Source organism: Oncorhynchus clarkii, unplaced genomic scaffold (assembly GCF_045791955.1).
Source record: "Oncorhynchus clarkii lewisi isolate Uvic-CL-2024 unplaced genomic scaffold, UVic_Ocla_1.0 unplaced_contig_587_pilon_pilon, whole genome shotgun sequence".
Taxonomy (NCBI): domain Eukaryota; kingdom Metazoa; phylum Chordata; class Actinopteri; order Salmoniformes; family Salmonidae; genus Oncorhynchus; species Oncorhynchus clarkii.
The window spans coordinates 17,112-32,461 of record NW_027258387.1 but is presented as its reverse complement, the minus strand read 5'-3'; the positions used below and the strand labels follow the sequence as shown (position 1 = coordinate 32,461).

Sequence of the window (15,350 nt, the reverse complement as noted above, 5' to 3'; positions counted from 1 at the left end):
CCTGGCCTAATACTTACTGACCCTGGCCTAATACTTACTGACCCTGGCCTAATACTTACTGACCCTGGCCTAATACTTACTGACCCTGACCTAATACTTACTGACCCTGGCCTAATACTTACTGACCCTGGCCTAATACTTACTGACCCTGGCCTAATACTTACTGACCCTGGCCTAATACTTACTTACCCTGGCCTAATACTTACTGACCCTGACCTAATACTTACTGACCCTGGCCTAATACTTACTGACCCTGGCCTAATACTTACTGACCCTGGCCTAATACTTACTGACCCTGGCCTAATACTTACTGACCCTGGCCTAATACTTACTGACCCTGGCCTAATACTTACTGACCCTGACCTAATACTTACTGACCCTGGCCTAATACTTACTTACCCTGGCCTAATACTTACTGACCCTGGCCTAATACTTACTGACCCTGGCCTAATACTTACTGACCCTGGCCTAATACTTACTGACCCTGGCCTAATACTTACTGACCCTGGCCTAATACTTACTGACCCTGGCCTAATACTTACTGACCCTGGCCTAATACTTACTGACCCTGGCCTAATACTTACTGACCCTGGCCTAATACTTACTGACCCTGGCCTAATACTTCCTGACCCTGGCCTAATACTTACTGACCCTGGCCTAATACTTACTTACCCTGGCCTAATACTTACTGACCCTGGCCTAATACTTCCTGACCCTGGCCTAATACTTACTGACCCTGGCCTAATACTTACTTACCCTGGCCTAATACTTACTTACCCTGGCCTAATACTTACTGACCCTGGCCTAATACTTACTTACCCTGGCCTAATACTTACTGACCCTGGCCTAATACTTCCTGACCCTGGCCTAATACTTACTGACCCTGGCCTAATACTTCCTGACCCTGGCCTAATACTTACTGACCCTGGCCTAATACATACTGACCCTGGCCTAATACTTACTGACCCTGGCCTAATACTTACTGACCCTGGCCTAATACTTACTGACCCTGGCCTAATACTTACTGACCCTGGCCTAATACATACTGACCCTGGCCTGACAATCTGCTGGCTGTGTGTGTGTGTGTCTGTGCGTGTGGTCGATAGGAGAAAGCCAGGAGTCCTAATGACAGAGTGCTGTCTGCTGCCACACAGAGGTCACTGGACAGGAAGAAGAGGTGAGGGGGTTGAATCCTGTGGGACTGGTTAGATGATGGATCTGTAATCAAACCAGATGCCTTATTCAGATTTGTACCATGAGATCAGACTATGATAACATATCACAAATATATTTATTTGGCTGACATTATTGAGATAAAAGCATCATTATTCTGATGTGTATGGTTATGTTCTCTCAGGGTGGGTGAGTCTCCAGGACAAGCCAGGAAAGTACAGAAGAAGCCAAAGAGCCCTCCCACTAACAGGTACAGTAGAGAACAGTGCTGCCCCCTACTGACTGCACATAAGTGGCTCTTACTGTCTCCTATACTTCTCATCTCTGACTGTCTCCTATACTTCTCATCTCTGACTGTCTCCTATACTTCACATATCTTACTGTCTCCTATACTTCACATATCTTACTGTCTCCTATACTTCACATCTCTTACTTTCTTTCTATATTATAAAAAGCTGTACATATGAAATAGTTATCCTCCAGATAGGGGAAAGTGTTTTCGGTGTCAGTACAGGTCAGTGGTACACTATCTATCTGCCCTTTCTGTATTTCTCACCTCATCACTCTCTCTCCCCCTCAGGATCCTGAAGCCAAGTCAGGGTCAGAATGCCTCTGTCCCAGGTCAGCTAAACCGACAGGGGTGAGTCCAGTCTCCAACATTTCCAACATCTCTCTTTATTTCTCTGCCCTTCTTCTTTAATTCCTTAACGCATACAAAATAAAAACTACAACTATAATTTATAATGTATAAAAATCACCCCATCTCTCCCCTCTCTCTGTCTGTCAATCTAAGTCTGTCTGTCAGGAGCTGGTACAGAAATACCCCGGAGGACAGAGTGAGGCGCTCAGACAGCCTGAAGAAGCAGAACTCCCTGGGCTAACTGATTCCTCCCTCAGTCCCTCTATGACCCCTCACTCCCTGACCCTTGACCTTTGAGCCTTCTATCGGCCCCATGTTCCATTATGGTTCGACCACCACCAATGCTACTAGTCTCTCTAACCTCCCTCTGACCTCCCTCTAACCTCCCTCTGACCTCCCTCTAACCTCCCTCTGAAGGTTCAGTCCAGTGCTCTCTGCCCATCGAACACCCTACCAAATGTATTGTTACTATAGTTACATAGATTTTCTACTATTACAAACTTATAAACAGTTCATGTATCCCTTAGGTGTGAATGCTCCTGTGCACTCTTGTGCCAAGATAATTCATGCATTAATGCTGCTAGATAGCTATATTTGCTGCTTAACTTGCAAAGACTTTGTAGCTAGAGGCCTTCAGTAGTGGATATGTAGTAGGGAGAAGGACTCATAAAGAAGCATTACAAAAGTAAAGGAAGTAGATTCCATTAGTTAGCGGTCTGGATTGTCTTCTGACAGGTGGCGGCATTCCTCCTCTCATTTTTTAATGTAAAAAAATGTAATCTTTATTTAACCAGGCAAGTTAGAACAAATCCTTATTTACAATGACGCCCTACCCCGGCCAAACCCGGACGACGCTGGCCAAGTTAGAACAAATCCTTATTTACAACGACGGCCTACCCCGGCCAAACCAGGACGAAGCTGGCCAAGTTACAACAAATCCTTATTTACAACGACGGCCTACCCCGGCCAAACCCGGACGACGCTGGCCAAGTTAGAACAAATCCTTATTTACAACGACGGCCTACCCCGGCCAAACCAGGACGAAGCTGGCCAAGTTAGAACAAATCCTTATTTACAACGACGGCCTACCCCGGCCAAACCAGGACGACACTGGGACAATTGTGCGCCGCCCTTTGGGACTCCCAATCACGGCCGGGTGTAATGCAGCCTGGATAACCTCAACATAGTCGTCAACATAGCCGTGGCGTTATCTGACATAAGACAATGAGAGGTTTGTTGTTAAACACACCGCCAGCCTTTCCAGACACAGAAACAGAGATCATTGTGTGATTACCCAGCTTTAACCCTTGCTATAGTAGCCATCACCCTCTGCTGGTAGTCACAGATAGTTGCCATGTAAAAAAAGGTATTTTAAACATACAGTATTTATTTCTTATATAGTTTTTGTTAAAGCGCCCTGTCCCTATAATACATGGTGCTGAACTCTCAGCTCTGTGTGAAGTCTGGAACATTTCAGATTGGTTTGTGTGTGATGTGTGCAATTTGAAAATATCAATGTGTTTTGCTGCAAAACGTCACAGCCAAATGAAAGAATGAATGTACTATTGTCTTATTTTACACTGTACCAAGAGAAACATGCTTTGGTTCCAGATGGTTTGTTTACCCGGCATGTTTGAGCTGTAGCTGACAGACAAACCTCTGTCTCTGTAGAGTATTTAGAATATCCCATACAGAAATGTAGCTGATAGACAAACATCTGTCTCTGGAGAGTATTTAGAATATCCCATACAGAAATGTAGCTGATAGACAAACATCTGTCTCTGGAGAGTATTTAGAATATCCCATACAGAAATGTAGCTGACAGACAAACCTTTGTCTCTGTAGAGTATTTAGAATATCCCATACATAAATGTAGCTGACAGACAAACCTCTGTCTCTGGAGAGTATTTAGAATATCCCATACAGAAATGTAGCTGGCTTTCACAAACAAACATGACTGAGATACCTGGAATATCTGAAATCTGACAGTGTATATGAGAGGATTTACAGAGAAAACATTGACAATGAAAACCAATGTAACTCACCAGTGTGCAGTAACTATAACATCCTTTTCTCAAAGCAGTCTTCTTGTAGCCTGACTGATGCACAGGCCCACGTGGTACAAAGTGAGAGGAGAGCTTGTGGTATTTACAAGAGCGTTAGCCAGGCAAGTCTTCTTTCCCCACCTAGGGGCTGACGTACCCCACCTAGGGGCTGATGTATCCCACCTAGGGGCTGATGTATCCCACCTAGGGGCTGATGTACCCCACCTAGGGGCTGATGTATCCCACCTAGGGGCTGATGTACCCCACCTAGGGGCTGATGTACCCCACCTAGGGGCTGACGTACCCCACCTAGGGGCTGACGTACCCCACCTAGGGGCTGACGTACCCCACCTAGGGGCTGACGTACCCCACCTAGGGGCTGACGTACCCCACCTAGGGGCTGACGTACCCCACCTAGGGACTGATGTACCCCAACTAGGGGCTGATGTACCCCACCTAGGGCAATCCTGGGTGGGATACAGCATACACTAAGGTGTCATTATGTGTCACTCTGTGAAAGAGTTGGATACTGACCCTGAGTCAGTTGCTAGGGGGATTTGTATATTAATAACTGCTAAAGCAGCACTACACCACCATACATGGCCTTTTGTAGCATTGACAGATTTCTGGTGTTGTTTTTGACTGGCTTTGATTAATTTAATTAGCAATTTGTGTATTGAATACAAAACATTTTGTAATGTTGTCCTGTTTACAGCCTGTGCTTAATGTAATTATTTCCAAATTACCAATGATATTAAATATTGATATTTGAATGTCTGTGTTGTATTCATGTAAGTGAATATATTCCGTGGCAGTAATTATTTTTGCGGGAAAATCATGACATTTCAAACTGAGATAGAGATGACATTGAGTGAGCAGAAATGAATGATCAATAGAAAACACACCATGCTGTTGTAGAGTCCAGTAATATATTACAGACTAAAGATATGTATTATTATGTCATACATTGTTACAAATCACACAAAGATACCTATCCATTTTCATGGAAGAGCGCTACAGTATTTATGTAAAAAATACAAAACAATTCCAGTAGAACGGTGTTAAACATTTGTTAAATCCAGTTGATGGACCAGCGCAGGGCTCTTTGTTTCTGACAGGTGACTGGTAAGCGGTCCCTCAGGCATGAGAACGATGGGCTTTTCAGTACAAATTAGATTGAGAAATACTGCTCTATAACAAAGTTAACATTCTAAGTGACAAAAGTACATGGAGTATAGCAAAAATACAAGATTAATAACATGCGGATCCAAACGTTTATCATTATCTAGTATATATATATATATTTTTAACCTTTATTTAACTAGGCAAGTCAGTTAAGAATAAATTCTTATTTACAATGACGGCCTACTCCGGCCAAACCCGGGTGACACTGGGCCAATTGTGCACCGCCCTATGGGACTCCCAATCACGGCCGGATGTGATACAGCCTGGATTCAAACCAGGGACTGTAGTGACGCCTCTTGCACTGAGATGCAGTGCCTTAGACCGCTGCACCACTCAGGAGCCCAGTAACTGTTGTTGCTGCATTGGTGCTGCTGGGCAGTTTCTCATAGCACTTCTTCATCTCTTCATATACCTCAGAGACATCTGCAAAGAAGCATTGACATAAGCTTAAATGTTCACCATGTAACATTTGGTACCTGTTATTTAATTTTGCCTAATTATTTGAGGTACAGTAAGTACCACAAAAGTATTGGTTGCTAGTCTCTTAGTTAATTAAACACCAGATAAGTACCAGCTTAAACTGGGCTGTAGAAAGTATATAGTTTGACATGTAGTATAGTATGAATCTGGAATTGGGAGTTTTGCCTCTACACAACATGCAGTTAAATGTTTTGTCATGATGTTTATATTCAGCACTCCACCGTATTCCAGACCAGGCTTGACCCGTGTAGTGTATACTGGGACCAGATCTTTAGTGGGTGGGCCATCTCTATCAAGAACAGTCAAAACCTGCAGGCATTTTAGGCCTTCCTCAATGACTGGTCCACATATGTGTCACCACTGAGGTTAGTCTAGATGAAAACCAAGACACTTGGTTGTTGTTAACACTGGTACTTCCTGTCCCCCTTAGATGAGTGGTGCAGGTTGTGGAGGGTCTCTTGAAAAACATATCCACATTTCCACAGACTTTTTCTTCCTCAGTAGCATGTTGTTGGATGTGGCCCACTCTTCCAGCTGCTTTATCTCCAAGACCATTTTATTTTACCTTTATTTAACCAGGCAAGTCAGTTAAGAACAAATTCTTATTTTCAATGACGGCCTGGGAACAGTGGGTTAACTGCCTGTTCAGGGGCAGAACGACAGATTTGTACCTTGTCAGCTCGGGGGTTTGAACTCACAACCTTCCGGTTACTAGTTCAACGCTCTAACCACTAGGCTACCCTGCTACCATTGAAGTGTCCTCTTGGATACTGGTTAGTGGTATGGCTTGGGGCAGCTCTACAACGTCTGCACACCCAGTGTCCAGAGTGTCACTGAAGACAACTTTTCAGGTGGACATGTGAAGGAGAAACAGATATGGTGAGGGACATAAATGTTCCCTCTGTCTTCTTCCTGTGGTGTATTTGTGGAGCCAGGCTATTCACCTTTGGGCACAGTTTAATGTCAGACAGATGTTGCAGGAGATTTGCCTGATCTACTCGATCAAAAGGCATTGGATATGTCAGCAAGTAACACCCTCACCATTGTTGGTTTTCTGGAGTCTGTAGCTGTCAGTCAGGAGTGTGTGGCTTTCATAGGGGTGATAGTAGTGCTGGACTTTGGAAGGTAGGCATACTGATTCGTGCACTCAGAGAGGACTGTGCTTTCCCTCGATCCTTGCTGGTCTCCCAGTCCCTGACGCTGAAAAACATCCCCACAGCATGATGCTGCCACCACCATGCTTCACTATAGGGATGGTGCTATGTTTCCTCCAGACATGATACTTGGCATTCAGGCCAAAAAGTTCAATCTTGGTTTCTTCAGACCAGAGAATCGTGTTTCTCATGGTCTGAGAGTCTTTAGGTGCCTTTTGGCAAACTCGAAGCGGGCTGTCATGTGCCTTTTACTGAGGAGTGGCTTCCGTCTGGCCACTCTACCATCAAGACCTGATTGGTGGAGTGCTGCAGAGATGGTTGTCCTTCAGGAAGGTTTTCCCATCTCCACAGAGGAACTCTGGAGCTCTGTCAGAGTGATCATCGGGTTCTTGGTCACCTCCTTGACCAAGGCCCTTCTCCCCCGATTGCTCAGTTTGGCCAGGCAGCCAGCTCTAGGAAGAGTCTTGGTGGTTCTAAACTTCTTCCATTTAAGAACGATGGAGGCCACTGTGGGACCTTATATAGACAGGTGTTTGCCTTTTCAAATCATGTCCAATCAATTTAATTGTCCTTCACGGCGTAGTGTGTTACCAATTGTTTTCTTGGTGACTATGGTTCCAGCTGCCTTGAGATCATTGACAAGATTCTCCCGTGTAGTTCTGGGCTGATTCCTCACCGTTCTCATGATCATTGCAACTCCACGAGGTGAGATCTTGCATGGAGCCCCAGGCCGAGGGAGATTGACAGTTCTTTTGTGTTTCTTCCATTTGCGAATAATCGCACCAACTGTTGTCACCTTCTCACCAAGCTGCTTGACGATGGTCTTGTAGCCCATTCCAGCCTTGTGTAGGTCTACAATCTTGTCCCTGACATCCTTGGAGAGCTCTTTGGTCTTGGCCATGGTGGAGAGTTTGGAATCTGATTGATTGATTGCTTCTGTGGACAGGTGTCTTTTATACAGGTAACAAACTGAGATTAGGAGCACTCCAAATCTCAGCTTGTTACCTGTATAAAATACACCTGGGAGCCAGAAATCTTTCTGATTGAGAGGGGGTCAAATACTTATTTCCCTCATTAAAATGCAAATCAATTTATAACATTTTTGACATGTGTTTTTCTGGATTTTTTGTTGTTGTTATTCTGTCTCTCACTGTTCAAATAAACCTACCATTAAAATTATAGACTGATAATTTCTTTGTCAGTGGGCAAACGTACAAAATCAGCAGGGATCAAATACTTTTCCCCCTTGCTGTATATACCACAATGGTCTCTTCCCTTTACCTGGGACGAGCAAGCTGTCAGGCGTCTTGAGTGACTGGCTCATGGATTCTTATAGTTCACGCTCCAGCTCCTCCACAATGTGTTTCTGATTTAGGACAGAAAGGTTTTAGGTAACACATTATTTTATGGTACACATACTAGCAGCTCATAAGAACCGATGATCTAATCTAAATCAGTGAAGAGTCATCATTCAACAGTTATATATTGGGGAGATGGGGGGATGGCAGCACCAACACACCTGGCAACCTGTGACCAAAAGGTCTTCACACTGGGGCAGTGTCACGTCATATGCATGTAGGTTCCAATATTTCACTGGCCAATTAAGACCAAAAAGCTCCATGGGACTCACACTTATGGAGTCCTATGGAGTCAACCACTCTGTAAACTAATGGGAATAGTTACGGTATGGAATACATATCTTCAAGACTACAAACAAAATACAGATTGGAAGAGAGTCTGGAACAATATCCCAATGTCCTCCGGAAATTAGAATTGTCAACTAATACACTACAAATTCATTCACAGATTGTATTTGAGTCCACGGAAACGCTCCCAATTTAAACTTGTTCCTATTCCAAATTGTCTGTTGTGTTCTCAAATAAATATTGGAACCTATATGCATATGATGTGGGACTGTCCCAGTGTGAAGAGCTTTTGGTCACAGGTTGCCAGGTCTGTGTCGAGCATAGTTGGTGCTGCCATCTCCCCAATATATTCATTTTGAATGATGACTCTTCACTGACTCTCACAGTACCCCAGAAATGAGTTGCAAAAATAATGTGTAATGGCAGATTTCCTCCTCTTCGTCTGAAGAGGAGTAAGGATCGGACCAAGATGCGGCGTGGTGGTCATGACGATTTTAATAAGAAAAGCACTGAACACTCTGAAATACAAAAACAACAACCGAATACGTGACATAACCGAACCAGTACCGTGTGGCGACAAACACTCACACGGAAACAAACACCCACAAACCAACAGTGAAACCCAGGCTACCTAAATATGGTTCTCAATCAGGGACAACGATAAACAGCTGCCTCTGATTGAGAACCATATCAGGCCAAACACAGAAATAGAAAAAACATAGAAACACAAACAGACTGCCCACCCCAATTCACACCCTGACCATACTAAATAAAGACAAAACAAAGGAAATAAAGGTCAGAACGTGACATAATGTTGGTGACCAGATGGAAACCTCCACATAAACTCAGCATAACTCAATAGCTACATAACTTCCTTGACGTCCTTTCACTAGAGCTCTGCATAGCTTGTGTGAACAGCGCCAAGGAAACAACATTAGATACATTCAATAGAGCAGACGAAAGGTCAAAAGCTTATGAGGTAATGTAATCATGTTTGAATGTATCAATTGTATTTTTTATATCTGTATCAAATATTGATGTATGCAGGCTGATTCTATATTCTATGATTCTATTCTATTCATGTGTGCCTTGGTCCCACAAACAATTTTACAAACATAAGATGAGTTATCCATGATGTTTTGTTTTACACACATATATGTCCACAACACAAGCCCGTGCGGGGGAGGGAGGGAGGTGGGGAGACAAAGGTGGTGTTGGAGGGAGGGAGGGAGGAGGAATAGGAATGGGTCGCATCTACTGAGAAGGGGAGATGGGACAGACAGGACAAAGAATTCTTGTTTTATGTTTTCTCTCGTATTTTTTGCTTCTTTATACAGTTGAAGTCGGAAGTTAACATACACCTTAGCCAAATACAGTGGGGCAAAAAAGTATTTAGTCAGCCACCAATTGTGCAAGTTCTCCCACTTAAAAAGATGAGAGAGGCCTGTAATTTTCATCATAGGTACACTTCAACTATGACAGACAAAATTAGATTTTTTTTCCAGAAAATCACATTGTAGGATTTTTTATGAATTTATTTGCAAATTATGGTGGAAAATAAGTACACTCCAAATGCTTCTTACGAAGCCACTCCTTCGTTGCCTGGGCGGTGTGTTTGGGATCATTGTCATGCTGAAAGACCCAGCCACGTTTCATCTTCAATGCCCTTGCTGATGGAAGGAGGTTTTCACTCAAAATCTCACGATACATGGCCCTATTCATTCAACTATGACAGACAAAATGAGGGGAAAAAATCCAGAAAATCACATTGTAGGATTTTAATGAATTTATTTGCAAATTATGGTGGAAAATAAGTATTTGTTCACCTACAAACAAGCAAGATTTCTGTCTCTCAGACCTGTAACTTCTTCTTTAAGAGGCTCCTCTGTCCTCCACTCGTTACCTGTATTAATGGCACCTGTTTGAACTTGTTATCAGTATACAGTTACAGTCCTCTCTCATCTTTTTAAGTGGGAGAACTTGCACAATTGGTGGCTGACTAAATACTTTTTTGCCCCACTGTAGCAGCCATTCAAAAGAATGAGCGAGACCTAGATTATCTATTGGTCGATGTGAGAAAACATGAAATGGAAACCAAAGTAACCTATCAGCTTCAGGTACACTGTGTGGACCTCAAGCCTTTTCTGAACCAGCTCAGCCAACACTAACCACAAGGTCAACCATGTGAAAACCATGACTTGAATTCATGCTCATGTAAACCTGTTTTTAAAAGCAGTAGGTTACAGCAACATTATACATATGGCCTCCTGTAGGTTGATTTTGTAGTTGTGTGGTGTTGCTGCTTTCTCTTTGGAATGTGAGTGTTATTACATACAAAAAGTGCTTTGTTTTGTACATTTGTAACATGGTTGACAAAGCCCGTGGCACTATTTTCCATGCTTGTTGTGTAACCTTCTCATTGGCTGATGAGGTTCATCAATATCAGGTGTGATGAGACCTGGGTGGGCCGCCCAGAGGAAGGAGCAGATGAGAGGAAATAGAGCTACTGGTTTTGATTTGACATCTAAGTTTGACCCAGTTTTTGAAGAATAATTTATAGTTTGATGCCCAGTTTCCCCCTGTCTTTCTCCTGCCCCTTTCTAGTTGTAGGTATACACTGTCCTGTTGATGATGAACGTTGGGGGATGTTTGTCCATCTGGTTCATTAATCTACATTTTGAGTGGGCCTTGTCTTTTTATAACTCTAAAGAACAGTGAAAATAGATACTGTACTGTTACCTGGTGATGGTCTGCTCATTTCCACATTTGTCAGCTCAACCTGGACTGTTAGAGCCTGTGTATAATGTTAGGCAGAGCTCCTTATGCTCCTGTTTAAACCTGGGGTGGTGTAGTATGGCAGTGTTACACGCTGATAATATACATTTAGCATGATGTATTTACTGTAATAAGACCCATGATATTTGGAATTTGAAAATGAATTCTAAACATGTTGAACATTGGTATTGATCATATAGTAGTTATTTTGTTAGGACAATCATTAACACCCCTCACCCTAAACACCACACCATGTTGTTTCATGTGAAGGGAATCGCCACACCATAACTATTTATAGTCATTATTTATTGAGAAATGAACCCATAACAGGACATGATTTTCAAACATCCTCTTTCCCCCACAATGGACATAACAATAATCAACAAATTACAAAATGACTAAATGTAACTATTAGGTTATAACAACATCACATTGACACATTTTAGTTAAATGGTCAATTGGAAAGAAACACATCCAGCTGTTATTTCTGCATAAAAGCATGTATAAAAGGATGAATCAATAAGCATAAACAAAACCTCATCAATCCTTTGAATTAATGAAAAATAAACCAACACATTATTAACAAACTGTAGTAGCTCAAATAATATGCCTCCATTCAAAAGCAGAAAAAACGTAGTAAACATCTGTGTAATAAAGGACTTTTGATAAGATATGAAAATTCAGACCAATTAATGAAACAGAAAAATATATGACAACACTCAAAACTGCATTTATTGTTCTGACTACACCGTTTCCATAGAGGCTTGCTATTCCATATGTAGAGTAAGGCAACATTTCAGAGAAATAGAATGGAAACTTTGGTAAACAGCAACAACTGGACCATCACAAGGTTAAAGTTGGCCCTCTATGATAAGTATTTTCCTTCTATCTCTGTGGTGGCTGGACCTGTGTGGAATACAGTACCACCAGAGAACAGAGTAGCCCGTCAGAAACATACAATCTGACTATTAATAACATGACTCTGCACCCTTCTGGTTCAACACATTTGTACAAACTGGATGGTGTTAAATGTCAACATTTCAACATTAAAATAGTAATTTATAATCACTACATTAATAGAAGTAAATGAGAGAAATGAGGAAATGCACCACCCAATTACAGAGAAAGAATGTAATTACAAAGACAAAAGACATTTAAAAATTAACATTGTTACAAATGACTGTAAACACTAGGACACACTACTAGCCTGAAGGAATCTGGTGTGTTTGTGGTAACATTCCACTCCTTGCCACTCCTTGCTGCATTTATCAAGAAGGCACGCCAGTGCCTGTTCTTCCTCAGGTGGCTGAAAAGACTTGCCACCAGTTTCTACAGATGTACCATTGAGCTGCATACTGACTGGCTGTATCACCGCCTGGTACGGCGGCTGCACCGCCCTCCACCACAAGACTGGGTGGTGGTGACGTCTGCACCGTTCATCACTGGGGTTGAGCTCTGAAGCATTAAAACTGCTGAACAGCTTATCAATGACTGTCTACCTGCAATCACTGGCTGTCTACACACAGCACTCCACACATTCCCACCCACACAGACGCACGCACACCCACACTCATTAATTTACACACAGTGTATTCTGTGCGCGTGATGAATACATTTATTTTTGATTTTGATTGATTTTGTCATGCCAGACTGTTTGGCATGACAAGAAGTGTCAAGTAGTGGAATGTTAGCACAAACACAAGACCATAACATCTTTAACTTTAAATCATCATAGACTTGCTGTCGGTCTTATCTCCCAACACTCCGATGCAGATTAGGAGCCTAGTGACTGTAGTATTCTGACATCCTGCTCTGGAAGAGGGACCACTTGCTGTCGGTCTTATCTCCCAACACTCCGATGCAGATTAGGAGCCTAGTGACTGTAGTATTCTGACATCCTGCTCTGGAAGAGGGACCACTTGCTGCCCTTTGTCCAGCGGTCGAGGACCAACCCAGGTCATCACATTCATCAGTGGGAAGCTGCTGCTGCCATTGGTAGAAGAATGGAATTAGAAATGTTACTGTAAATGTACATACTTCCCATCAAAATACATAAGAATACACACTATGAGAATACACACTATGAGAATACACACTGAATACACACTATGAGAATATACACTATGAGAATACACACTGAATACACACATATGAATACACGCTCTGTCCACAAAACTGCACTGGACTCTGCAAAAATGCCTTACAATATTATAGCAGGAATTATCTGGAAACTGATCTTTAAATATACTGTATGATGTCTGTAAGAGGGCAGTGATTATTTATGCAACAAAATAATGGGGGGAATGCCATGCACACAATGCTGCAATATCGATAACACAATGAAATGAGTTGGATATCTGATGGACAGACGAATAGTTCATGTCTGTACAAGCCCTATGTGAGGGCCGTCTATTTGAAATATGATGGTTGTTTTGGGAAACTTTGCAAGTTACAGGGGCCGTTCTAATGTCCCTCCATGTTTCAGCTACTCATAGTGGGAGAGCAATAATAATAAATGATATGACATTCATCAGATGCTTTTATCCAAAGGGACTACATATATTTCTGCATATATTTTTACATATGGGTGGTCATGGGAAGTGAACCCATTATCCTGGCATTGCAAGCACCATGTTCTACCAACTGAGCTTCAGGGGACCAGAGGAGTTTGATCTTACCCAGGTCCTGGACAAGACGAGGTTCATGGTTAAGGAGAGCTTTGTAGAAGGCAGATTTCACTCTTGTTCCTCCTGCTTGTAAAGCATCCGACATTAGTCTCATTTGTTCCTGACTGGTCCCAGCCATAAGGAGTCTTGAGTGCAATTCATCTGGGATCATCTCCTCCAAAAGCAGGTCATCTGCTACATCCAGCACCATCTTGACCCTCTGAATGAGATCAGCCAAATGCTTATCCACAAACGCTTGCTCCGAGAGCTGCTTCAGTACAGCCTCAGCACCTGAGATTCATGTCAGAAAATGGTTATATTATTAGAGCCATAATTAACTTAAACCCATAAGAACACATGTGTTCTACAAAACAAGACACTAAATACAACAAAACATATTTAATGACCTGAATGTGTCTCTCTTAACAAGACTGATCACTTGATGATGTACATCATTTTGTGCAAGACAAGACTCAAACACATTCCACATCAGACATGTAGCCATAGACAATGAGAAACAAAACCCTACCAGGATGAGGGTTGATCGGACTGACTTGAGGTGGTTCAAAATCTGAAGTTGTGGAGAAGAAAATCAAATCACATTTATTTTATTCTGTGTGTTGAATACAGTTTAAATAAGTAGGGGGTGAGGGGTGTATAGTGTGTTGTATACAGTATAAATAAGTAGGGGGTGAGGGGTGTACAGTGTGTTGTATACAGTTTAAATAAGTAGGGGGTGAGGGGTGTACAGTTTGTTAAATACAGTTTAAATAAGTAGGGGTGAGGGGTGTACAGTGTGTTGTATACAGTTTAAATAAGAAGGGGGTGAGGGGTGTACAGTGTGTTGTATACAGTTTAAATAAGAAGGGGGTGAGGGGTGTACAGTGTGCTGTATACAGTTTAAATAAGTAGGGGGTGAGGGGTGTACAGTGTGTTGTAAACAGTTTAAATAAGTAGGGGGTGAGGGGTGTACAGTGTGTTGTATACAGTTTAAATAAGTAGGGGGTGAGGGGTGTACAGTGTGTTGAATACAGTTTAAATAAGTAGGGGGTGAGGGGTGTACAGTGTGTTAAATACAGTTTAAATGAGTAGGGGTGAGGGGTGTACAGTTTGTTAAATACAGTTTAAATAAGTAGGGGGTGAGGGGTGTACAGTTTGTTAAATACAGTTTAAATAAGTAGGGGGTGAGGGGTGTACAGTTTGTTAAATACAGTTTAAATAAGTAGGGGTGAGGGGTGTACAGTGTGTTGTATACAGTTTAAATAAGTAGGGGGTGAGGGGTGTACAGTGTGTTGTATACAGTTTAAATAAGAAGGGGGTGAGGGGTGTACAGTGTGTTGTATACAGTTTAAATAAGAAGGGGGTGAGGGGTGTACAGTGTGCTGTATACAGTTTAAATAAGTAGGGGGTGAGGGGTGTACAGTGTGTTGTAAACAGTTTAAATAAGTAGGGGGTGAGGGGTGTACAGTGTGTTGTATACAGTTTAAATAAGTAGGGGGTGAGGGGTGTACAGTGTGTTGTATACAGTTTAAATAAGTAGGGGGTGAGGGGTGTACAGTGTGTTGTATACAGTTTAAATAAGTAGG

General features: G+C 42.3%; 1 protein-coding gene across 1 annotated transcript in view; it reads left to right on the top strand.

Moving 5' to 3' along the window:
• Positions 1-2,610, top strand: part of LOC139396834 (centriolar coiled-coil protein of 110 kDa-like) — a 29,018-nt gene extending 26,408 nt beyond the window's left edge. Inside the window, exons 14-17 of the mRNA XM_071143751.1 lie at positions 1,107-1,177; positions 1,358-1,423; positions 1,754-1,813; positions 1,967-2,610. Of these exons, the coding sequence (XP_070999852.1) occupies positions 1,107-1,177; positions 1,358-1,423; positions 1,754-1,813; positions 1,967-2,054 (285 nt within the window). The 3' untranslated portion in view covers positions 2,055-2,610. The remainder of the gene's footprint in view (positions 1-1,106; positions 1,178-1,357; positions 1,424-1,753; positions 1,814-1,966) is intronic.
• The last annotated feature ends 12,740 nt before the right edge of the window (positions 2,611-15,350 follow it).